Source organism: Pseudopipra pipra, chromosome 17 (assembly GCF_036250125.1).
Source record: "Pseudopipra pipra isolate bDixPip1 chromosome 17, bDixPip1.hap1, whole genome shotgun sequence".
Classification (NCBI taxonomy): domain Eukaryota; kingdom Metazoa; phylum Chordata; class Aves; order Passeriformes; family Pipridae; genus Pseudopipra; species Pseudopipra pipra.
This window is the reverse complement of record NC_087565.1, coordinates 1,736,100-1,756,191: the sequence shown is the minus strand read 5'-3', so window position 1 is coordinate 1,756,191 and position 20,092 is coordinate 1,736,100. Positions and strand designations below refer to the sequence as shown.

Genomic DNA, 20,092 nt, shown 5'->3' with positions numbered 1-20,092 from the left:
CCATCCTTACTCTCCCTTTTCAGGAAATCATGAACCAAGGAGCCTGGTCTGTGGCAATTATGAGTTGAGGGAATATCTCAAATTTTCAATTTATTTTGTTGTTTTGGGAAGGACACTCCCACTGGCCCAGCCACAGTAAGAGTCCATGTGCACTCTACATGTTTAACTCATCTAATTGCTGCTGCTGTGGCTTCTCATTCCTGGCACCGGTGCTTGTCTGACCTTTGGGTGAGTCAGCTTAGTGTGGGAAACCATCAGAAGGCTTTGGTGAATGTAAGGGTTGTCCTGATTGCCCCGCTGCTGACCCTCCAAGGGGCTGGGCTGGGCTGGAGCTGGGGAGCTGCTGTCAGGGGCTCAAGGTTCCTGTGTGCTGTCACCCAATGTTTCAGCAGCGCAGTTACATCCATCTCAGTGGATGAAAGCGACCTTACAGCACTCTGCATGTGCCACACAGACAAAAGGTGATGGCAGAGGCCAGATCCCGTATCCCATATCCCGTGGGTCTCTGTTGAATGCTGAGCGAGTTTGCTGTGGAGTCGGGAGTGTGCAAGTGCCCAGTGATGGAGGGTTTGTACCGAGCTGCGTGAGGCTCCTGCCTCGATTCCTTAACTTCAGGGAATTCCACACCAGAACGTGCATGTGATTCCTAAAGCTGCGTGGGTAGGACACACACGCTGTTAAGCGCTGTCAGTGTTCGAGGGCGACACGCAGCGCAACCCCCGTGCCCTTCGTTTGGGAAGACCCGGGAAGTGCTGGAGCTGCACCAGCTGCGATTCGCAAAAAGGAGGGGATGCAACCGCTGAACCCTCGAGCCCCTCGGCTCCGCGGGATGGGGACACGGGGGGGGTCACCCCTGCCCGCCGGGATGCCCGCCGGGATGCCCACCGGGATGCCCGCACCGCTCCGCAGAAGGGAGGGGAGGGCTGGGCGGGGCCGGTCCTGGCGGGGGGCGGGGGTCGGAGGGCGGGGGTCCCGTCCCGCCCCCGAGGCCCCGCGGAAGAGGCGGGCGGGTCCCGCGGCAGCAGCAGCCGGAGCGGAGCTGCAGCCCGAGCGCTCGGCGTGAGTGCGGGGCAGGGACCCTCCGGCCGGCGGGGCGGCTGCTCCGGGGCGGGGGTGGCCGGGGGTCCCGCCGAGCCCCGCGCTCCTTCGCCGGCCCGGCCGTGCGAGCTTCCCCTTGGCCCCGCCGGGCAATCCCCGCGGGTTGTGCCGCCTCTGCCCGGCCCGACCCCGCTCGGCGCTCTCTGCTCCGCCGCCTCCTCCCCGCCTGATCCCCCTTCCCTCCCTGCCCCGCTGGCTGCGGAGGGGCACCGGGTTTGCTCTGTTACCCTGTCCTTGTTCTGGGGGGACCCTGGGAGGCGCGTCTGGGCTGTGCCAGGAGCGGGGCTGTGTCACGGAGCCGGTGCGCGGCTGCCCTGCCTGTTCTCGGTGCACCTCTCCTATGAGTGTGTGTGTGTGTGTGTGTGTGTGTGTTTATTTTGGGTATCTGTAGGTTTCTAAACAAGCGTCTCAAGTCTTTTGAGCTTTCAGGTAAGAGCCCCAAAGGTGGGTTTATAAGCTTTTAGGGCAGGAGATGCAATTCTGTGTTCCCAGGCAGTACCTTGGGGGTCTCAGGCAGTGACTCTCATGTCCACACACAACTTTATACCCAGTTGAAACCAGGCAGAGATTGAGTATCAGTTTTCCTGCTTGCTCCAGGGACTTTAGCTGAGAAACTGGGAAGGGCTGGCTAAAACCCCGTGTTTGTCTTGGTGATGATGGAGTTGGTTGCAGGGAGTGGCGTGGGCTGCAGGTCTGTTCCCGGGCATGGAAGCAAACCCACACTCCTCGGGTCTGCTGTGGCTGGAGGGAGCCGTTAAGGAGTAAAAGGTTTCTGCTGGAGAAAGGCTGTTTACCTTCTGAGGACTTAAACTCCATTTTATTTCTCTTAGGGTTTGAGTGCTGAGAGGAGCAGGTCTGTGTGTGTGGTGTGTTCCCCTGGCTGCTCCCGGGGTGTGCAAGAGCTGTGATGTGCGGGTCATCCCAGCTTGGCTGTTGCACCAACACTGAAATGTGCTGAAAAATTTCGGGTTGGTAACTCCCATCGGGCATTCCTTTTCCTACCACTGCTGGTGGGAAGGGAAGGGCGTGGCTGTGGTTGCTGTAGGCGATCTGAAACCTGCACCCTGCAGCCTCGGGTGTGTCTCCCTCTGCAGCTGAGCTCCGTGGGCGACCATGAACGCCAGCGGCCCTGGCTATCCCTTGGCCTCTCTCTACGTGGGGGACCTGCACCCAGATGTGACCGAAGCCATGCTCTACGAGAAGTTCTCACCTGCCGGGCCCATCATGTCCATCCGAGTGTGTCGCGACGTTGCCACGCGCCGGTCACTGGGCTACGCCTACATCAACTTCCACCAGCCTGTGGATGGTCTGTTCCCTGGGACACAGCTCTGAGGAACGGCCTCACAGCGGGGGCTTGGGCTGCGTGAGGGGTGGAAGGGTGGGCAGTGCAAGAGGAAGGACCTGAATGGAGGCATCAGCTGTTGGGGCTTGGGCAATATTCCACTAATTTGAGTTTTGGTTGCAACTAATGGAATGAGTGGGACCCATCCCACTGCAGTCTCTTCCTAGGGACTGGGAAAGGATGTGTCAGCTGGGCTTTGGGCTTAGAGGAGAGGAAGATGAGTTTCAATAGTTACCCCCCTCCGTGAGCTGTGGAGATGCCCCTCCCTGGGGCAGCCAGCTGCCCTCTGGCTCACAGTGTTGAGCCCTTTCCTGGCAGGCATTGCCATGATGCTGAGCTGCAACTGAAAGGTGTTCCATGCTGAAGTGAGGCAGTAGTGATGGGAAGGTGTTTGGTTAGTTGCTCTGGAGACAAAAATCCTTATTGGGTAAATTAGCTGGGCATCTGCCAAACTGGAGTTTGCAGTGAAATGGATGATCCTGTAGCAGTCAGGCATGCTTTGGAGAGGAAACAACCCAATTAATTAGGAAGGAGTGGTGTGGCTGGAGGGGAGGGAAGGAGAGCATGGGCTTCCCTGGGAGGCAGAGCTGCCTATCTCATTTAGGTTAACAAGCTCCTCTACAACAGTATCCCTGATTCCTGTGCCCACCTCAGCTGCTGCAGGATTTGAAGGAGATCTGTCTCTGTTACTCTCCTCTCCCCCCATTCTTTGCCAGCTGAGCGAGCCCTGGACACCATGAACTTCGAGGTGATCAAAGGCCGCCCCATCCGCATCATGTGGTCCCAGCGGGACCCTGGGCTCAGGAAGTCAGGGATTGGAAACATCTTCATCAAGAACCTGGACGACTCCATTGATAACAAAGCCCTGTATGACACATTCTCCGCCTTTGGGAATATCCTGTCATGCAAGGTACACATTCCCAGGGGCCCTGCAGGAGAGGGCTTGCTGCAGAGCTGCCCCTGCTCTCAGCAGTGTGCTCCAGCCAGCTGGAATTCACTTTCTCATTTCACTTCCCACATCTCCTCTAAATTCCCACCTGCTTTGAAGCCAAAAAGCCTTGCTATGCTTCCCCTTGGAATAGGCACTTTCCCCCACCCCACCTTCTTCCCAGAGATGTCCTGTGCCATCCTGTCCAAGTGCATCAATGGTATGGGGGGCTTGGGGAGCCATGAGCTCCTGGGTATCATTTGTGGATCTGGCCCTGGGATCTCCTGCCTCCCTGACCTGCTGCAAACACCCCAACACAGCTGAGCCTCAATGGGAGCAGGGCATCAGGGAGGGGAAAAGCCCCTGGAAAATGAGGATGGGTTTCCTGTGACTTACTCATGTGCAAACATGGAGAAAAACAGTGTCTGCCTCTTGTGTTTTTTGGTTGCTTTTTTTTCCCCTTCCCCCCTGCTCTGCATTTGCAGGTGGTTTGTGATGAGAACGGATCCCGTGGCTATGGCTTTGTCCACTTTGAGACTCAGGAGGCAGCGACTCGGGCCATCCAGACCATGAATGGGATGTTGCTCAACGACCGGAAGGTGTAAGTGCAGGAAGAGAAGAGTCTCTCCTGGGCTTTGCACTTGGCTCTGCTCCTCCCTTGCCTTGGTGCACCCATGGGAGCAAATGCCCGCCCTGCTCGGATGCTGTTGTGCTTTCTGTGTTTTCCCCATGTGCTTTCTGTGCTGCTTTCTGTGTTTTCCCCGTGTGCTTTCTGTGCTGCTTTCTGTGTTTTCCCCATTTCCCCTCCCTGCTGGGCACAGCAGCTCCACTGCTCTCCAGGAGTGAGTCACTCACGGTCGGTTCTGGTGGAAGTGTGATAGTGGTTTGGAGCTCTTCCCGATGGTGGGGAAGGAGTCCAACCCCAGGCTGGGTTTTATTGCTGAGGCAGTGTAACAAGTGCCCACAAAGCAGGGCTGGTCCTTGATCTCAGCTGTTGGCATCAGATAATCTGGGCAGGAAGAGGTTTTGTTGTTCAGCTCTTGCTTGCATTGCATCACTTCATTCTTTACTTCCCACACAGGCAAGCGGATGCCCAGAGGGCTTGGGAATAACTTGGAGGAGGACAGCTGGCACTTGGTGCCATCCTTGGGTCTTTTGATGTCTCCTGGCATGACATCCCTACTTTTGGTAGTGCCAGGGGGCAGCTGGGTAGGGGAACACCCGAGTGGGACATGCTGAAGTTGCTGGATGTGAAACACATGGTGGGTTTGTGGGTGAGCAAAGCATGGCCTGAGGTGATGGAGTCTCTCTTGGCCTGCAGTGAGACAGATGTGCCTGTGTCCATCTTCACTCTGCAGGGGACATGGAGGTTCTCAGGTCCTCTCCTTCCCTCCTGCAGGTTTGTTGGCCACTTCAAATCCCAAAAGGAGCGTGAGGCAGAGATTGGGGCGAAGGTGGTGGAGTTCACCAACGTCTACATCAAAAACTTTGGGGATGACATGGATGATGACAGACTGCGGGAAATGTTCTCCAAGTTTGGTGAGCTGGTGAAGCAAAGTATCCTCATCTAAAAACCTGGAGTTGGGGCAACTGGAAAGTGTGCTGGGGACAGTGCTTGGTTGAAATAGCAGGCCCTTCTCTCAGAGGGATCTGACTTGTTTAAACCTCCCCCCATCAAGGGACTGCAGTCAATTCAGTTGCCAGGATGTTACATGTGCTTTCCTGCTATGATGGAGGATAATTTGTACTAGGTGCTCTCTTGAAAAAAGTAGCTTTTTTCTTTCCTGAGTAACAAAGGTCAACTTATTTTTGTTTTGATTGGTTTCAAGATAATTAAAAAACCCCTATATGCTGGCTGGTTATAGCCTGGGAATAAGAGATGTTGAGTCTGAATTTAAAAGACTTTTCAGTTTAACCTGTTACTGGAGGATGCCTCTTGTGATGGGGTTTAGTGTTGTTCCAACCTGTGGACCATACTGTCCGTGCTTGGTCAGTGTCATCCCAGGTAACTTGTGGATATCCTTCACAGAAACCCAGTATATGTGTTCATGTATAAAGGTGATGAGAATTCTGGCCAAAGGAGCTCAGTGCACTGGCCGGAGAGGCTGAAAAGCCAAAGACAGTGAGAGCAGCACCCAGAGTGGGAGGGACTGCCCTCACCAACATACAGCCCCCTGTCCCTGCCTCCTGAGGATCCTGCTGTCTGTCCTCCTGCTGGGCTCTTGCTGCCATGGCCACCCAGTCTCCTTGCTGGGCTGGCATCTCATGGTGGCTCCTGAGATGGTGCCACGTGCCAGCAGCACCCCCTCAGCGGGCACCCTTCAGGTGGCTCTTTCCTTCCCTGTTGCAGGAAAGACGCTGAGTGTCAAGGTCATGATGGACAGTGCTGGCCGCTCCAAGGGCTTCGGGTTTGTCAACTTTGAGAAGCACGAAGAAGCTGAGAAGGCAAGAGGCTCCTCACTGCCCTCTTGGCCCTTGGCTTGTTGCCTGCTGATGTTCCCAGCTGTCCTCAGGGGGAACCTCACCGGCTTTGTGCTCGCCTGGGGGCTGGCACTGGGTACCAGGACCTGGCAAGGGGAGCAGGTCTCTCTGTGGTGGGGCTGCACTGGGGTGGTGGGTGAAGAGTAGAGCTGTGACCACTTGCTTCCTGCTGAGCCCAGAGCCCTTCCCTGCGCTGCAGGCGGTGGCTGACATGAACGGGAAGGAGATCAACGGGCGGATGGTGTACGTGGGCAGAGCCCAGAAGCGGCTGGAGCGCCAGAGTGAGCTCAAGAGGAAGTTTGAGCAGATCAAGCAGGAGCGAGCGAGCAGGTACCAGGTAAGGGGAGAGCAGGATGCTCCATCCCGCAGGTCTGCAGCAGGGATATGCCCTGTGCATCCAAGGACATCCTTGGCTTGGGGACAGCACAGGGCTCTCCAGAACAGATGAGTGTGCTGGGGCCCTCCTGCAATTAAAAACCTGCACAGGGGTCCACTCACTGCCTGGGAATGTCCTGGGAGGCAATATCGGGAAAGAGGAGAAAGATCTAAACCTAGGATGGTGTAGACAGGTGAACAAATGCTCCTGCTCACTTGCAGAAATGAAAATATTAGCCTGGGAACGAGGCAGCTTCCCGAGGTCCTGGAGCAGCTTCACAGTGATGGTTTGGGTGCTCTCATCACTCGGGGTGTCTGTACTGCAAGTGGAGCACACACTCACTCCAGGCCCTCTCCATGTCACTGCTCCTGCATCCCATCTCACAGGGATGTCTCTGTGGGATGTCTTACCCTCTGGCTGAGCTGCTGGTTAAACACAGAGCCAACTTGACAAGCTGCTGTAAATTTTGGGATCTCAAGCTGCTTTTTTCACCTGTTTGCAGGGGGTCAACCTGTATGTGAAGAACTTGGATGATGGGATAGATGATGAGAAGCTGAGGAAGGAGTTCTCCCCCTATGGCACCATCACCAGTGCCAAGGTGAGGGACTGGGGCTCCTGGGGTCAGTCAGCTGGTGTGCTCAGCCCTTGGAAATGGATTGGGGTTATCATCCTATTGAATTACATTTCCCTGATGATGGCTTGTTTCTCAAGTGTTAATCTTTTCATCAAGACTGGTGTCAGGCTTCTCTTGAAGAGTACCCAGTTGGGTGCAGAGGGTGGTCTGGCTTTAAGGTCAGCTACCTGTAACCTGCCAGGGAGAGATGTTGCCTGGCCCTTGGCAGGACACAGTGTCTCACTGATCCCCATCCTTTGCTGGCTCCTGCAGCATCAAGCACTACAGCATTGCTGGCCCGTGGGCTGGGGCACAGACCCTCCCCCCTGGACAGTCACAGGCTCCAGATCTCTGGCTGGTCCAGACTCTGCCATCTTCATTTCCAAAACCTACTGGTTTTCCTTAATCAAATCTTCCCCTTCCCCAGAGAAACCTCTCTGTTGGAGAGGTGCAGCCCCATCCATCCCACCCTGGATGTGGGGGCTGCAATGGGCTGCCTGTGGCTGGAGGCTCCCACCCCTCCCTGTGCCGTGCTCTGTGGGTACTGCAGCGATCTCTGGACTTAACTGTCTTGTTCTAATCCAATTTTAGGTGATGACAGACGGCGGCCGCAGCAAAGGGTTTGGATTTGTGTGCTTTTCCTCCCCAGAAGAGGCTACCAAGGCCGTGACAGAGATGAATGGAAGGATTGTCAGCACTAAGCCTCTCTACGTTGCGCTCGCTCAAAGGAAAGAGGAGCGGAAAGCAATCCTCACCAACCAGTACATGCAGAGACTGGCAACCATGAGGGCCCTGCCCGGCCCTCTCCTGGGCTCCTTCCAGACCCCTGCAGGGTACTTCCTCCCCCCCATCCCCCAGGTGAGTCCTGCTCCCCAGGGGCAGCCTCGCACAGGGCCCCAAGTTTGTCCTGGGTGGGGGCAGCAGTCAGGCTGAGGAGCAGAGTTGGGTTGTGCAGCCCTGGGCACATGCCCATGGAGGACCAGTGGGATCAGTGCTGGGTTTCCATGTGTCAGGGGGGATGTGGGTATTCCAGACAATGGGCTCAGGATTTAGTAGCTGCTTCTGCCCCTCAGAGGAGGGAACCAAGGGGGAGTTTGGTGGGAGGGTGTGAGCATGGAGAACAAGTCTCCTGATGAAACCAGGGGAGGGAGAAGGGTTACAGGGGTGCAAAAGCTCCTGGGGAGGAGAAAAGTGGAGCTGCTGCAGAACCTGCTGGCAGCAGGGCTGGAGGTTGGTCTTTAGAGCATTCTGGCATGCTGCAGAGCATGGCTTTGGCTTGTCTGTCTTTGTGCAGCAGCCACCAAGAGGCTCTAGGTTAGTTCTAGCTCAGCTCCCCAGTCACCTTGGATAATGTGTTCTCCTTTCCCAGCCACAAGCCAGAGCTGCCTTCTACGGCCCCAGCCCTGTTGTCCCAGTCCGCCCCTCCACTCGCTGGAGTGCTCAGCCCTCCCGGCCTCCCTGTGAGTCACCCTGTCTCTCCCTGGGGGCTCTCAGCACGAGCTGGGCTTGGTCAGGGACTGAAGGTTCTCTAAAAGCAGCACAAAGCCTGTAGCCATGGGGAGTTGTCCTGCAGAAGTGTTCAGGAGTCATGGTGATGGGCACGGGGTGATGAGATGTCACCGGTGACACCAGAGGTGCTCTTGAGCTTTCCCCGGCCACAGTCACTCCCCCCGTGTCTCCTTTCATGCCTGTGCTACCAAGAAGCTTTATTGCTTATATATAAAGAGTTTTATCATGTATCTGCTCCATCTCTGCAGCAGTGTATCCTGAAGCCACCCCCATCCTGAGGGCTGCTGTGCCACCCCGGCGCCTGCTGTCCAACATCAGCACCACGAGACAGGCCTCCACCCAGGTGCCCCGGGTGCTCCCCCAGGCCCAGAGAATGGGTGAGTGGGGAAGGCCCCAGCTGGGACATCGCAGCAGTGGCAAAGGTGCTCACTCTGAGCTCAGGTCTCCTGTGTGAGGATGGATCAGTTCGTGGGATTGCTCGTGGAGGGGTCCGATGGTGCCCCTGGATGTGGTGGGCAGCAGTGCCTGTAGTGAAAAAGTGACTTTTGGGGAAGGTTGTGGTCTTCCAGGTAGTGGGGCAAGTCTCTGATATGCACATTGGTTTTGTTGGCTGCTGCTCCTTGAACGTGTTCACTAAAGCAGACGGTGATGCAGCCGTGGCAGCTGGGCTTAGTACTTGGACCCAGGTGGAGGGTGGGAAAGGACCTCTGGGGAAGAGGCAGGAGATCTTCCAGGCTCTGGATGAACTGCTGCCAAGGCTAAGCCTCCAATAAAACACACGTGTTAGACACGTTTGGAGCTGGGAACCAGACCTTGCTGGCATCCCCAGTGCCTTGCTGTTCTGGGGCTGTCCCTGTGTCCCAGGGTGTCCCCTCTGCACAGGACCATCTGCCGGGGCAGCATCTGCCTGCAGCCTTCCCAGCTTCATGGGATTTAGCCCAGGGTCATCCTTGGCACTGAGTGCCTTATTGCTGAAGTGAGCAGGGGGACCAGGAGGGCTGTTTGTGGCTCCTCCTCCCTCCTGTTGTTATTGTCCCCTTGTTCCTCTGCCCTCACCTCCCTGCAGGAGGGGAACCAAGGTGAGCTGGGGTCTTGCAGCCCACCCTTCTCAGTGCTGTTCCCATCCTCTGGCTTCTGATGCAGATGGGTGTTTCTGGAGCAGAGAACTATAAACTATAAACTCTCCTGCCCTCTGCTTAACATCAGCCCACCCCAGCCAGCAGGGTGACACTGCCCTGCCTGTCCTGGAGAAGCTCTCTTTGACCTGGGGGCTGCTTTCAGCCCATGAGGGACTTTTCAGGCCCTCCAGATGAGCACATTGCCCTTGTGGCTTCAGCCTCCATGGCACAGGCATGTGTTTAAGGGCTCTGCCTTGCAAATGCTCTCGTCCCCGTTGCAGCCAACATCGGGACGCAGACGGTCAGCACTCGGGGTGCCTCCTCCTCCTCCTCCTCCCTGCCACGGGGTGCCTACAAGTACTCCTCGGCCGTCAGGAACGTGCCCATGGGGCACCTGCCACCCGTGGTGCCCCCGCAGGTAAGAGCTCTGCAGCCACCACAGTGTGACAGTCCTGGTCCTGCTCTGTGATGACACAGCTGCTGATCCCAGGCAGCCCCGTGGCTCCGTGTCTGGTGCTATGGGAACCTTTCCTGGGGGCTGCTGGGGTGACTGGGGCTGTGGATCCAGTAGCCACACAGCTGTGATGCCTGGCTCCAGCTTTCCTGGAAGCTGGTGTTTGGATACAAACAGACAGAGACAGAGCCTCCATCAGCATCTTGGGAGGGTGAAATGCCCCATGGCATTCAGGATCCAGCAGTGTTCCTGAAAGCCAGGTAACTTTTGCATCATTCCAGCCCTGTTTTTTTCTCCAGGTGGTAGAACCTGCTGTGTGTGTCCAGGGGCAGGAGCCACTGACAGCATCCATGCTTGCAGCAGCCCCTCCTCAGGAGCAGAAGCAAATGATCGGTGGGTGTCACGGCTGCTCTGCTGGAGTAGGTCCAGCTGTGGGGTTGTGAGGGCACGTGTGCTTGCATGCACCAGGGGAGACCCAACTGCTGGGAGAAGCTGTAAGGCCTGTGGGATTGCTCTGGTATTGCACTGCTTTAAAAAGATAACCATAAATTCAGTCTGTGGTGGAACTGGATGAGAGCAACAAAACCACTCCCTGTCTGTGTGAGCTGCCTGGCAGTGAGACAGTGTCTGGCAAAGCTTGGCAGAGAGACAGAGCTCCATCTGTCCTGCCTGTGCTGCCAGGCCGTGCCAAGGTGGTTGTGGTTCCCCTGGGCTCTGAGCCATCGCTGCTCTTGGTCACTGATGAACAGCTTGGTGGCTGCAGGCATTAAGGTCAGCTCTGCCACACAGCCCTTGGGCTTCAGGTGTCCCATGGTGGAGTGGGCAGTGCCCTGGCAAGGGAGGGCATTGCTTGTCCTGCTGCTGGGAAGTGCCCTGCTCCATCTGCCCCATGGGCTTGGCCTGGCCAAAGCACAGCAGGTCACAGACTGGCTCTTTCCTCCCCAGGAGGGAACAGCTCCTGCAGAAGTTGGCACCTCCACCTGCACGTTGATGGGCAGGTGTGGGCAGCATCCCTGTTCCACTGCCCTGCTCCCAGTGCAGGTGCCTGCTGCTGACCTCACCCAGCAGCTTCCTGCTGCTGGGACTTGCTGGAGTAGGTTTGCTTGTGAGCAGTGACTTTTCCACCACCATCACCACCCTTGTGTCCCTTTTCAGTTGAGAAGGCAGGAGGGCTTGCGCTGGGTTTGAAAACTCTGGAGGGCTTGCACAGTGCTGATGTCCCTCCTGGTGTTTGGAGCAGGTGAGCGCCTCTACGCTCTGGTCTGCTCAATTAATCCCTTGCTGGCTGGCAAGATCACTGGGATGCTGCTGGAGATGGACAACTCTGAGCTGCTGCTGCTCATGGAGTCCCCTGACTCCCTGCACTCCAAGGTAGGAGTCACTCGGTGCCCAAACACATCCCTTTCCCAAGGGCTGACTCCCTGCTGCTGCAAGGAAGGGTGACCCCAGCCCAGGAGAGGGGCCCAGGACATGGATTGCCAGGGGAAGAGCAAGGAGCTGCTGGTTTTATTTTCAAGTGAAGAAGGAGCCCCATTGACATCACCATACCCAGTGTCATCCACCTTCAGCAAAAGGAGAAACTTGGAGCAGATCCCTGAAAGCACAGGACAAGCTCTGAGGGTGGTTTGGAAGTGACTGGGAAGTAAAAGGGGGAAAAGCAGGTTGGGTGTTGCTCCCTAGAAGGAGACAGAGAGATGCTCTTTCCTGAGAATAGAAAGCAGATAAATGCTGCCTCTCTGCAGTGTTTATTCAGTTTCCTCCTTAACCCTGTTGAATATTTAGCTTTGGTTCCAGTTGCAGTGAATTGATTGAGGCAGGATCCACTTTCACCCTTTCACTGACTTTTTTTTTTTTTTTTAAATTTTATTTTGGAGGAGTGTGGGCTCTGCTGGGTGGTATCAGGCAGCTTTACCTGCAGAGAAGCCCCAGAATTTCCCTTGGGAAGAGACAGGAAATGTCTTTGGGCTGATCAGTCTCCTGCAGAAGCAGCAGACTTGGATTTTATAATTATAATTTAAGTCCTTTACCTCTTGGAAGTGGTTCTGTGCAGAGACCAAGTCGGGACCTGGAATACTGAATTCCTGGTGCAGTGCACTCCTCCACTGGAGCAACTCAACTTCCCCTTCCTTGTGTTCTCTGTTGTAAGGTCAAGGAGGCAGTTGCTGTTATCCAAGCACACGAGACTGTGGACACCTCCCATAAGGGCAGTGCCTTCCTGCAGTGACTCCAGGTGGGTGCTGGGAGCTGTGCATGGTGTGCTCAGGGTCTCTGATTTCTCACTCTGAAACTGGGGATTGAGTTTCTCATCCAAACCAAGTAAAGTTTGATGAGTAACAAAAGTATCTTTGACTGTAATGTTCCGTTTCTTAAACTGCACCCTCCGTTTTCCAGAGTTAGTCCAACTGCAGAGACCTTGTTCTGTGGGGGTTTTTTCTGTGTTGATGAGGGCAATGACTGTGAAAGGACCTTGCTTTTCTGTGGGTCTAGTGGGGACCAGCACAATCTTTCCTGGGACTTTTTTTTTCTTTTTAAATCAGAATCTTGGCAGGAGATACCCTATAAAATATCCTTTGTGGGCTTTATCAGGAGAGCTGGTCCTGCTGCTGCAGCTGGGACAGACACATTAACAAGCAATTGAGGCTCTCATGTGCCCTTATCTTTGAAGGTAGTATTTTCTTGACTTGTGGTATAAATGAAATTGTGTGTAATCTGAGTTCAGGTGAATTTCGTCTTGTCTGGTTGAAATTTTTCCTTTAGCATTTGAAAACTGTATTTGAGGGTTCTCTGTTTCTTGTAGGCTCCGGGACTGAGAGTGAACCCTAAGAATGTTGCCTTTGAAGAACAGGAGCAGCAACCCCACCATGCTATTGGAATTATACCTGTACAGAGACCCTGGCTTGTCTTCAGTGCCCCATCCTACTGTTTGTATATGTTGTAAACCTTGTAGAATTGCTTCCTTCTGCACCTGTAAAAATCCCCACATTAAATCTCTTCTCACCACTGAAAGCACCCTGTGAAATGTAGTGTGGAACCCAGCCTGGGTCAGTTGCCCAGGAAATAACTGCTGCTGCTGAATCATCATTTTAGGGAATTTATTGGGTTATGTAGTTTTACTTGTTCATGTAGTTGACACTAATAAAGAACTGATGCTTCCACCCTTGAAGCATGGGTTAGTTCCCTTGGCAGAAGGACAGCCAGTGCTTTGTTCCAGGCAGGTGGAGGGATGGACGTGGGTCAGGCTGTAGTAATTAGTGTTTGAAGTTTGTGATTCTGGTGGGGTGGCAGTCCTGAGAGCTGACAGAAGGTTCTTTCTGAATCTTAGGAGGATGGATTTAAGCAAAACTCACACAATATACCTGGATTTTATCCTCTCTAGATAGCTGTTTTAAACTTCCTCTTAGAAGGTGTCATCTTCCTGTGGTTCTTCTTTTGTAATGGACCTTGTACTCCTGCAGGACTGCCCCTGAATGTCTTCTGCTGGTCACATGGAGGCTGTGTGTGTGTGTGTGTGTGGTGCACAAAATCCAGCTTTTGAGGTATTGTGCAGTAGCTGTAAATCAAAAGCTGCTTCTCCAATGTGTGTTCCTGACCAGTGGTGTCAAGGAGTCACTGAAGGGCCTGAAACCACATCGTGTCCCACTGGGATGCTCCCTGCTCACAGTTGTAGCAGGGACCTGTTATTGCTGTGTTCTGCTCTCTGTGTTGCTGTCATCATCCTGGCCTTAATCCTCTGCTCTTCCTAGTTAAGGAAGGCACTTCAGTCCCCAGAAGCTCCTTGGTGCTTGAGGCTGGCGATGCACTGACCTCATTTGACTGCTTCCTTGAGCTGGCAGGAGCAGGAGAACACCTCCACCAGCACCACCCACCCTCTTTCTGTGCAGCTTGTGTACTGCTGGTGGTGTCTCAATCTTCCTTCTGTGCTGTATCATACTCTCACTTCAGCTCCCTGCTGAGTCACCCCTCCTACCTCTTGTTTTCCTTCCAGCATTTTAATAGAACAGTTTACACATTTGCTCCTGCTCGACTGGGACTCTGCCCTGGGGCTTCTCATCATTCCTTTTTCTCACCTTCATTTTGCCAATTCTTCCTCTGACCTCCTTCAATATTTATTTTCCTCTTAGTGGATTCCTCAGCCTGAACTGTGTGCTGTTTATATCTTCTCCTCAGTGAGATGCTTATGAAGGACTTTAATTAGCTTAATATACCCGACCTTCATTTGAGTTGTTATTTCTCTCGAAGTGTAACTGGCTGGAAGGTTTTTCTGCTTTGTCTCTAGAGGAAAAATGTTTATTTGCATGAGTGTAATGGATGTAAGGAGCTGGAATAAGCCTGTACAGGTAAACTTCATTCTGCTGTTGGTTAGGTTGGCTGCAGCCTCTTTTCAGGTGTGCCTGTGACAACACCTATGATCTCAGATGGCTGGGCTGGGTGAATGCTCTGTAAAGCCAGAGGGAATGCAGAGTGGGGGCCAGGAACACAGGAATGTTGGAATAGCCTAAGAAAGGACCTGAACAAGGAGCAGGGTCTTGAAATTTTTTGTCAGCAAAAGGTGAAGTTGGCGCTTGGATCCCTGGTGGTACCAGAAAGTTTTCAGAACAGCTCCCTGGCTGGACTCCTGGGGAAGTCTGAGGCTTTAGGGAGTTAGGGCAGGAGCAGCAATGCAAATATGAGTCTGGAGGCTCCAGTCTGGAACAGCTGCTGTGAAAGGGGCAGATGGTGTGTCCCTGTGACAAACCCTCTCCAGCTGCTCCTGTGGACAGCACTCCCTTTGCTCACCAGGGCAGTGTCCTGCATGAACAGCAGCACCATGGCTGGAACAGGAGAGTCAGGAGCAGAAGTGACCCCCAGTTTGCAGTGGTCTCTTGTTGCTGTGCTTGACCTTTGCCTGCCTGGTGGTATTGCTGGGGAAAGCCTTGGAGATGAGGCACAAACAGCACTGATGTTGCTGTGAGGGGAAGGAGGGTGAATACTGGTGCTGCAGGGAGCTGCAGTTGAACAGGGCAGGAATCTGCCCTCAGGGAACAGGAGGGCTCTTACAAGGACAGCTCTTGACTAGGTGAAGCCAGTCCTGCTCCTGGATTCTGTGACCTTCCTCTGCTCCTCTGTGTGCTGCTGTGTGCTTCCCCACCCTGAAAGCCATCCCACCTCCAAGGTGCCTGAGCAGATGCTGGCTGTGGGATCAATGGAGCTGCCTCACTTGGAAGCAGGAGTGGAGTGAATGGAGCCATTTGTGCCCCTCAGGGAGGAGTTGTTTCAAGCCCTGGCCCATTACAGCTGATGGAGTACAGCCCTGGGACCTACAAAAAGCTATTTAATGTCAGGCTAAGGGAAGAAGTCTTTGTCTTTAATGGCATTAGAAGGATTGTCTGCTCTCTAAATTCAATTGGTGCAGTACCTGCCTCAAACACTGACTGCTGGGAGAAGCAAGGTGGGAAACTAAGATACCTGAACCCTGACTTCAGGGCTGGCTTCTATCTCCTGGCCTTTATTGTGAGGTGGATCAGGTCTAGCATTGTCCAGCATCTGGACTTACTAGCTGAAGCAGTGTGCAAGTGAAAAATGGTTGGAAACCCTAATGCAGTGCTGTGCTTCCCATTGGCATGCCCTTCCCAGCCCCAGTGTCCCTAGAGCTATAGGCTTTCTTGTTCTGAGCCCTAACTTTAATGGCCACTAAGAGCTGAGGCCACTGTCTGAAAGAGCAGGGCCCTGTACAGTGCTTGAAGTGCTCTGACAAAAAGGTGTGTGAAGTGGTTAAAGAAGTGTATCAGTTCCCCTATACCCTCCATCCCATAAAAAACACAGCTCCAAACTGAAAATAAACATGGCTTTAATGGTTTTAACAGTTCACAGAGTAACTCCAACTATCTCTTTACCTACCATTTTAAATCAGTGCCATCAATACCAGATCAGGAGAAGACCAAAAAGCATAAACATGCATTGAAGTAGTAAGCCAGACCTCAGCTGGGATGTTACTGAAAATTCTCCTCCCTGTAACACCCCATAGCAACTGCTCCAAAAGGCACAGAGGAGCTAAAGTGGTTTTTTTTAAAAAAAAAAACAAAAAACAAAACAAGACAAAAAACCATTGCAAAATTCCCAAGCACCCAGAATCTGTAATAGTGCACAGTGTAACAAGGCAGGCTTAACTTGCTGCTGTTTTCTTAAATGTGCAGAATAACTAAAGAAAGCTGCTACTGTAAACATCTGCCCAGCCACACTAAGCAGCAGAACCCAGCTGAGGGCCAGCAGGCATCAAGGGGGCGAGGGAACAAGCTCAGCCCTGTGCGAGTAACTGTGCCCCTGTTACAAGAAGGGTATGTGGTGCTCTGGCAACTACAGCAGTTCTTGCAGCCACCTTATTTCAGTAATAGCAGCACAAATGCAGCAAAACTGTCACCTGAATAAGGACAAAGAACCCTCTGTTTGCAGCTCTTCAGAAAGAACAGCCACTTCACATGCATCTCAGCCAGCATGGAAAGAGTCCCTGAGGCCAATAGTTACAGGCAAGTTGACTTCAACCAGGGAAGGGCATTAAAACTATGCATGATCTTAGAGCCAGATTATTAGAGTTTGATACAGATTGTGTCTTAACATTCCTTATGCTGGTACAGAACCTCTTAGATCTCAGCAGCAGTGGAAGATAGATTTCAATACAGATCCTGCATCAAGATTGGTCCCTGTAACAACATGAGAAGGGAAAAAGCTTCCTCCTGCAGTGGAAAACAAAGCTTTCCTTGTTGCTTGGTTACCCTAGGCTCTGTTCAGTTCTTGAAGTAATCTCAGTGCAGCTGTGTTCTTTGGTTCAGTTTTCAACAAGCTCTTGATATCAGCAATACTTGATTTGTAATCCTAGAAAGAGAGTATTTTTTAAGGGTTAGTGCATTAAAAATGCAGTTTAAGGCTGCAGAACTACTACTCAGGAACAGAGGCAAAGGCAACACAGGTAAGCCTCTGACTCCCTCTCTATAACTGCTCAAGCCCTGGCATTGATGTAGCTGTTCTAAAACATGCTTAAACTAGGGCTGAGAAGATAATTTCATGACTCAAGTGGGTTCTGAGTCCAAGACCAATGCACTGCACAGTCCAGCACTGCCTCCAGAATTTCTCACGAGACACAAAAAGATAAAGCTCAACACAACACACAGCTGCTTTCAGCATCTCTAGGAATGGGACCTGTGTGGAAAAACTCATGAGATCCAAATACTGATGTGAAAGAAAATGCCCTCTCAGTCCATACAGGTCTCAGCTACCTGTTGGCAGATGTTGTCTAGCACAGAAACAAGTTCTAAAGGACACCTATGGCTCTGATTATGCACAACCAGGCATCTAGTCCTAGCCTAAAACCCTTCAAAAACTCCTGACTTACCTTCAGTTCTTTGAATGCTTGAGCACGCCTGTAGAGTGCCTTCACATTCTTAGGATCTAACTTCAGAGCTTCTGTGCAGTCCTGTGCTGCCTCCTTGTATTGTTTCAGGGTCAGGTAACAGAGAGCTCTGCAAAACAGATACCTGGTTAGAGATCTCTGGCTGAAAACAGCACCTACTGCTGCAGCATACAGAGCAGGTCCCAGTGGAGCACAAAGCTGGGCTCCGAAACCAGCCTTGATTCTCACACGTTATGTCATCTTACTTCTTGAGCCCAAGTTTATTTCAGTTAAAAGGAGGAGGGGGAAAAGGAAATGGTTTTTTGATTTAAAGAGGGGAAAAAAAAAAGGAGGATGTTTAGAGCAACCTGCTCTGAAGCTGAAGACCCTGAAGCTAAAGAACCTGCACTTTGAGGATGCAGGTTCCTGTCTATACCAGTGCAGCATGTGTTCTGCTTGCTGCAACTGCCTTAGAAGTACTCTAAGTACAGTACTTTGTGGTTTGTAGGACAACACAGGCCACTCAGAATACCCCAGTCCTGGCAGACAAAGCATTAAAGGGAGTAGGCCCTTCAGTGTCTCCAAGGGTTTTGCAGTACCAGATCAAAGAATGTTACACTACAGGGGAGACTGCACTTGGGGTGGATGTGTGTAGGTGGTTTTGTTTTATTCGTTAGTTTGGGTACAAACGTTAGACAGCTCTGTCAGAAGTACCACAGTGACCTTTATAAAGGGCCAAGAAGTACTTGGGCAAAGAGCTGAGCAGTACCTGTTGGTGTAAGTTGCACATTCCTGGTTGAGCTTTAAACTCTCAGTGTACTTCTCAACCGCTCTTTTATGGTTTCCTTTCTTTACAAGTTCGTTTCCTTCTTCCTTCAGAGTTCGAGCTCTCTCCATGCCAGCAGCAGTCTGGTCTGGAAACAGTGTGGAAGGATACAGAACACCATAAAACCAACAAGAACATCACAGCATCCCAGAAAACAAATACCCCCATACCAGAGGTGAGACATCAAAGGGACCAGAATCAACAAAAAGGCTGTGGCAGAGCCTGGCCTGGGTCTCTCCAGGCTGCAGCCCCAGCTGCAGACACACCGAGCAGGTGTGGCAGCTGCCTTGTTCATCACCCTTGTGAGCTGCAGGGCTCTGTGCCCAGCCCAAGGGCATGCTCCCACCTGGTTTTCCCTGTGGTGAAGTTGCAGGAGGAGTGTTTGCCCCAGGGGCTCCAGGAGAAGGAACGCTCCACCTCGTCTGGGCAGAAACAGGCACTGTAGGGATTGGCGGCAGCTTCTGACGCCAGTTCACGCCATCCTTCTCCAGCAGGGCTTTAGTCATCCTGGAAGAGACTCCCAGTCACCCTGGCTGTTGGCTGGATGGGCCACACAGTAGCCAGCAGGGTCACTTTTTAACCCAGTTTGTGTACCAAGGACAGCACTCTCCCCTGATCTTTTTACGTGCATCTCAACTAGGTTCCTTTTACAGGCAGGACATTTATGAAAAGATCTTCTTTGTGTCAGCAGGGCTAAAAATATCACAGGACAAGGGCTGGGGCTGTCAGTGCTCAGGTGAGCAAGAGACATGCATTTCACTCCTCAGTCTGGCAAGCCATGAACAGAAACAGAAAGCACCAGGAAGAGAACAGGACTAGAGCAGCCTGTAAATGCAGTCAGCATTGAGAGGCTTAAAGGATAGGGCACGAGAGCTTGTATTTTATTATTTCCCTTAGACCAGACACTGAGCAAAGCAGAAACAGTCCCAGAGAAATCAGGCAGCATCCTGAAAGGACCTCTGGGCTCAGGCAGATAGAGGGAGCATGGCCAGGCCTTGCTTTACTCAAGCTGGGGCCCAGCTTGCTCCTGACAGCGCTGCAGGGATGCAGCAAGGCTGGCGGCAGCAGGACCCGCGCCTGCCGGCGTTACCTGTTGACTCCATCGTGCGCCGCCTGCACGGAGCAGTCCACCTGCAGCGCGGTCTTGTAGTCCACGTAGGCCAGCGCGTACCTCTCCAGAGCCTCGTAAGCCGCCGCCCGCCTCAGGAGGGGCTTGATCCCGAACGGGACCAGCTCGAGGGCGCTGCGGCAGAGGGGGCACAGCGGGGTGAGCCAGCGCGGCTCCGGGGCGGCCGCCCAGCCGGGCCGGGGGAGCAGCCGAGCGCCCTCCGGCCCGCCGGTGACCCCGGCCCCGCTCACCTGGAGCAATCGGCCACGCACAGGCTGCAGGCGCCGTCCTTGAGGTGGCAAGCGGCGCGGTTGGCGAGCAGCACGCTGCGCTCCTCGGCGGCGGCATCCCCTGCGCGGGAGAGCCGGGATCCAGCGGGGATCCAGCCGGGATCCAGCAGGGATCCAGCCGGGATCCAGCGGGGTCCGCCCGCCCGCCCCCCCGCCGCGGGACGCGCCCGTACCTGATGCCTCGAGCTGCTCCAGCGCCCGCGTGTAGAGCGCGGCGGCCGGGCCGTACTGCCCGCGGCGGAACTCCTCGTTGCCGGCCCGGCGCAGCGCACCGGGGGACGCGGCCATCGCGCCCGGGAAGCCGCGCCCTCGCCGGGCCGGGGCGGGCGCTCCCCGCGGCATCCGGCGGCGGGCGGAAGCGGCGGCGGGGCGGGGAGCCATGGGGCGGTGAGAGACGGAGCGCCGGGATCGCCGAGTCGCCGACATGGAGACGGTGCAGCTGCGGAACCCGCGCCGGTAAGCGCGGGGCGCGTCCCCGCCGGGGATGCTCCGGCCTGGGGAGCGGGGGGAGCGGGGCCGCTCCGAGCCGGCCGGAGGGGCGGCGGGGGTCGGTGGCTTCGCCCCGAGCGGCGCCGGCAAGTGCTGG

At 54.0% G+C, this 20,092-nt stretch overlaps 3 protein-coding genes across 4 annotated transcripts in view; 2 read left to right on the top strand and 1 right to left on the bottom strand.

Moving 5' to 3' along the window:
- Positions 1-2,160: 2,160 nt before the first annotated feature.
- Positions 2,161-13,082, top strand: PABPC1L (poly(A) binding protein cytoplasmic 1 like). Its single transcript, XM_064673638.1, has 15 exons — positions 2,161-2,404; positions 3,157-3,350; positions 3,854-3,969; positions 4,768-4,907; positions 5,719-5,813; positions 6,049-6,186; positions 6,728-6,823; positions 7,430-7,696; positions 8,208-8,298; positions 8,596-8,724; positions 9,747-9,883; positions 10,219-10,312; positions 11,160-11,290; positions 12,066-12,149; positions 12,717-13,082. Exons 1-14 carry the CDS (start codon positions 2,212-2,214, stop codon positions 12,141-12,143), a joined length of 1,899 nt encoding a protein of 632 aa, XP_064529708.1. The 5' UTR covers positions 2,161-2,211; the 3' UTR covers positions 12,144-12,149; positions 12,717-13,082.
- Positions 13,083-15,729: 2,647 nt separating this feature from the next.
- Positions 15,730-19,932, bottom strand: TOMM34 (translocase of outer mitochondrial membrane 34). Its single transcript, XM_064673645.1, has 7 exons — positions 19,680-19,932; positions 19,468-19,567; positions 19,199-19,351; positions 18,455-18,615; positions 18,052-18,196; positions 17,286-17,412; positions 15,730-16,768 (listed from the first exon to the last, which is right to left on the bottom strand). The coding sequence occupies exons 1-7, from the start codon at positions 19,930-19,932 to the stop codon at positions 16,670-16,672; spliced, it is 1,038 nt and encodes a 345-aa protein (XP_064529715.1). The 3' UTR covers positions 15,730-16,669.
- The window catches only part of STK4 (serine/threonine kinase 4), a 44,941-nt gene continuing 44,704 nt past the window's right edge, over positions 19,856-20,092 (top strand). For both annotated transcript variants that reach the window (XM_064673641.1, XM_064673640.1), the window contains exon 1: positions 19,856-19,962. In XM_064673641.1, the coding sequence (XP_064529711.1) occupies positions 19,931-19,962 (32 nt within the window). In that variant the 5' untranslated portion in view covers positions 19,856-19,930. The remainder of the gene's footprint in view (positions 19,963-20,092) is intronic.

Excerpts from the sequence above, each read along its gene's own strand:
- PABPC1L (XM_064673638.1), top strand. The coding sequence starts at position 2,212 with ATGAACGCCAGCGGCCCTGGCTATCCCTTGGCCTCTCTCTACGTGGGG. Across the intron at positions 5,814-6,048 it reads AGCACGAAGAAGCTGAGAAG|GCGGTGGCTGACATGAACGG; the intron begins GCAAGAGGCTCC and ends CCTGCGCTGCAG. Across the intron at positions 8,299-8,595 it reads TCAGCCCTCCCGGCCTCCCT|CAGTGTATCCTGAAGCCACC; the intron begins GTGAGTCACCCT and ends CCATCTCTGCAG.
- TOMM34 (XM_064673645.1), bottom strand. The coding sequence starts at position 19,932 with ATGTCGGCGACTCGGCGATCCCGGCGCTCCGTCTCTCACCGCCCCATG. Across the intron at positions 18,616-19,198 it reads GCGCACGATGGAGTCAACAG|GATGACTAAAGCCCTGCTGG; the intron begins GTAACGCCGGCA and ends AGTCTCTTCCAG. Across the intron at positions 17,413-18,051 it reads TGTGCAACTTACACCAACAG|AGCTCTCTGTTACCTGACCC; the intron begins GTACTGCTCAGC and ends TCTGTTTTGCAG.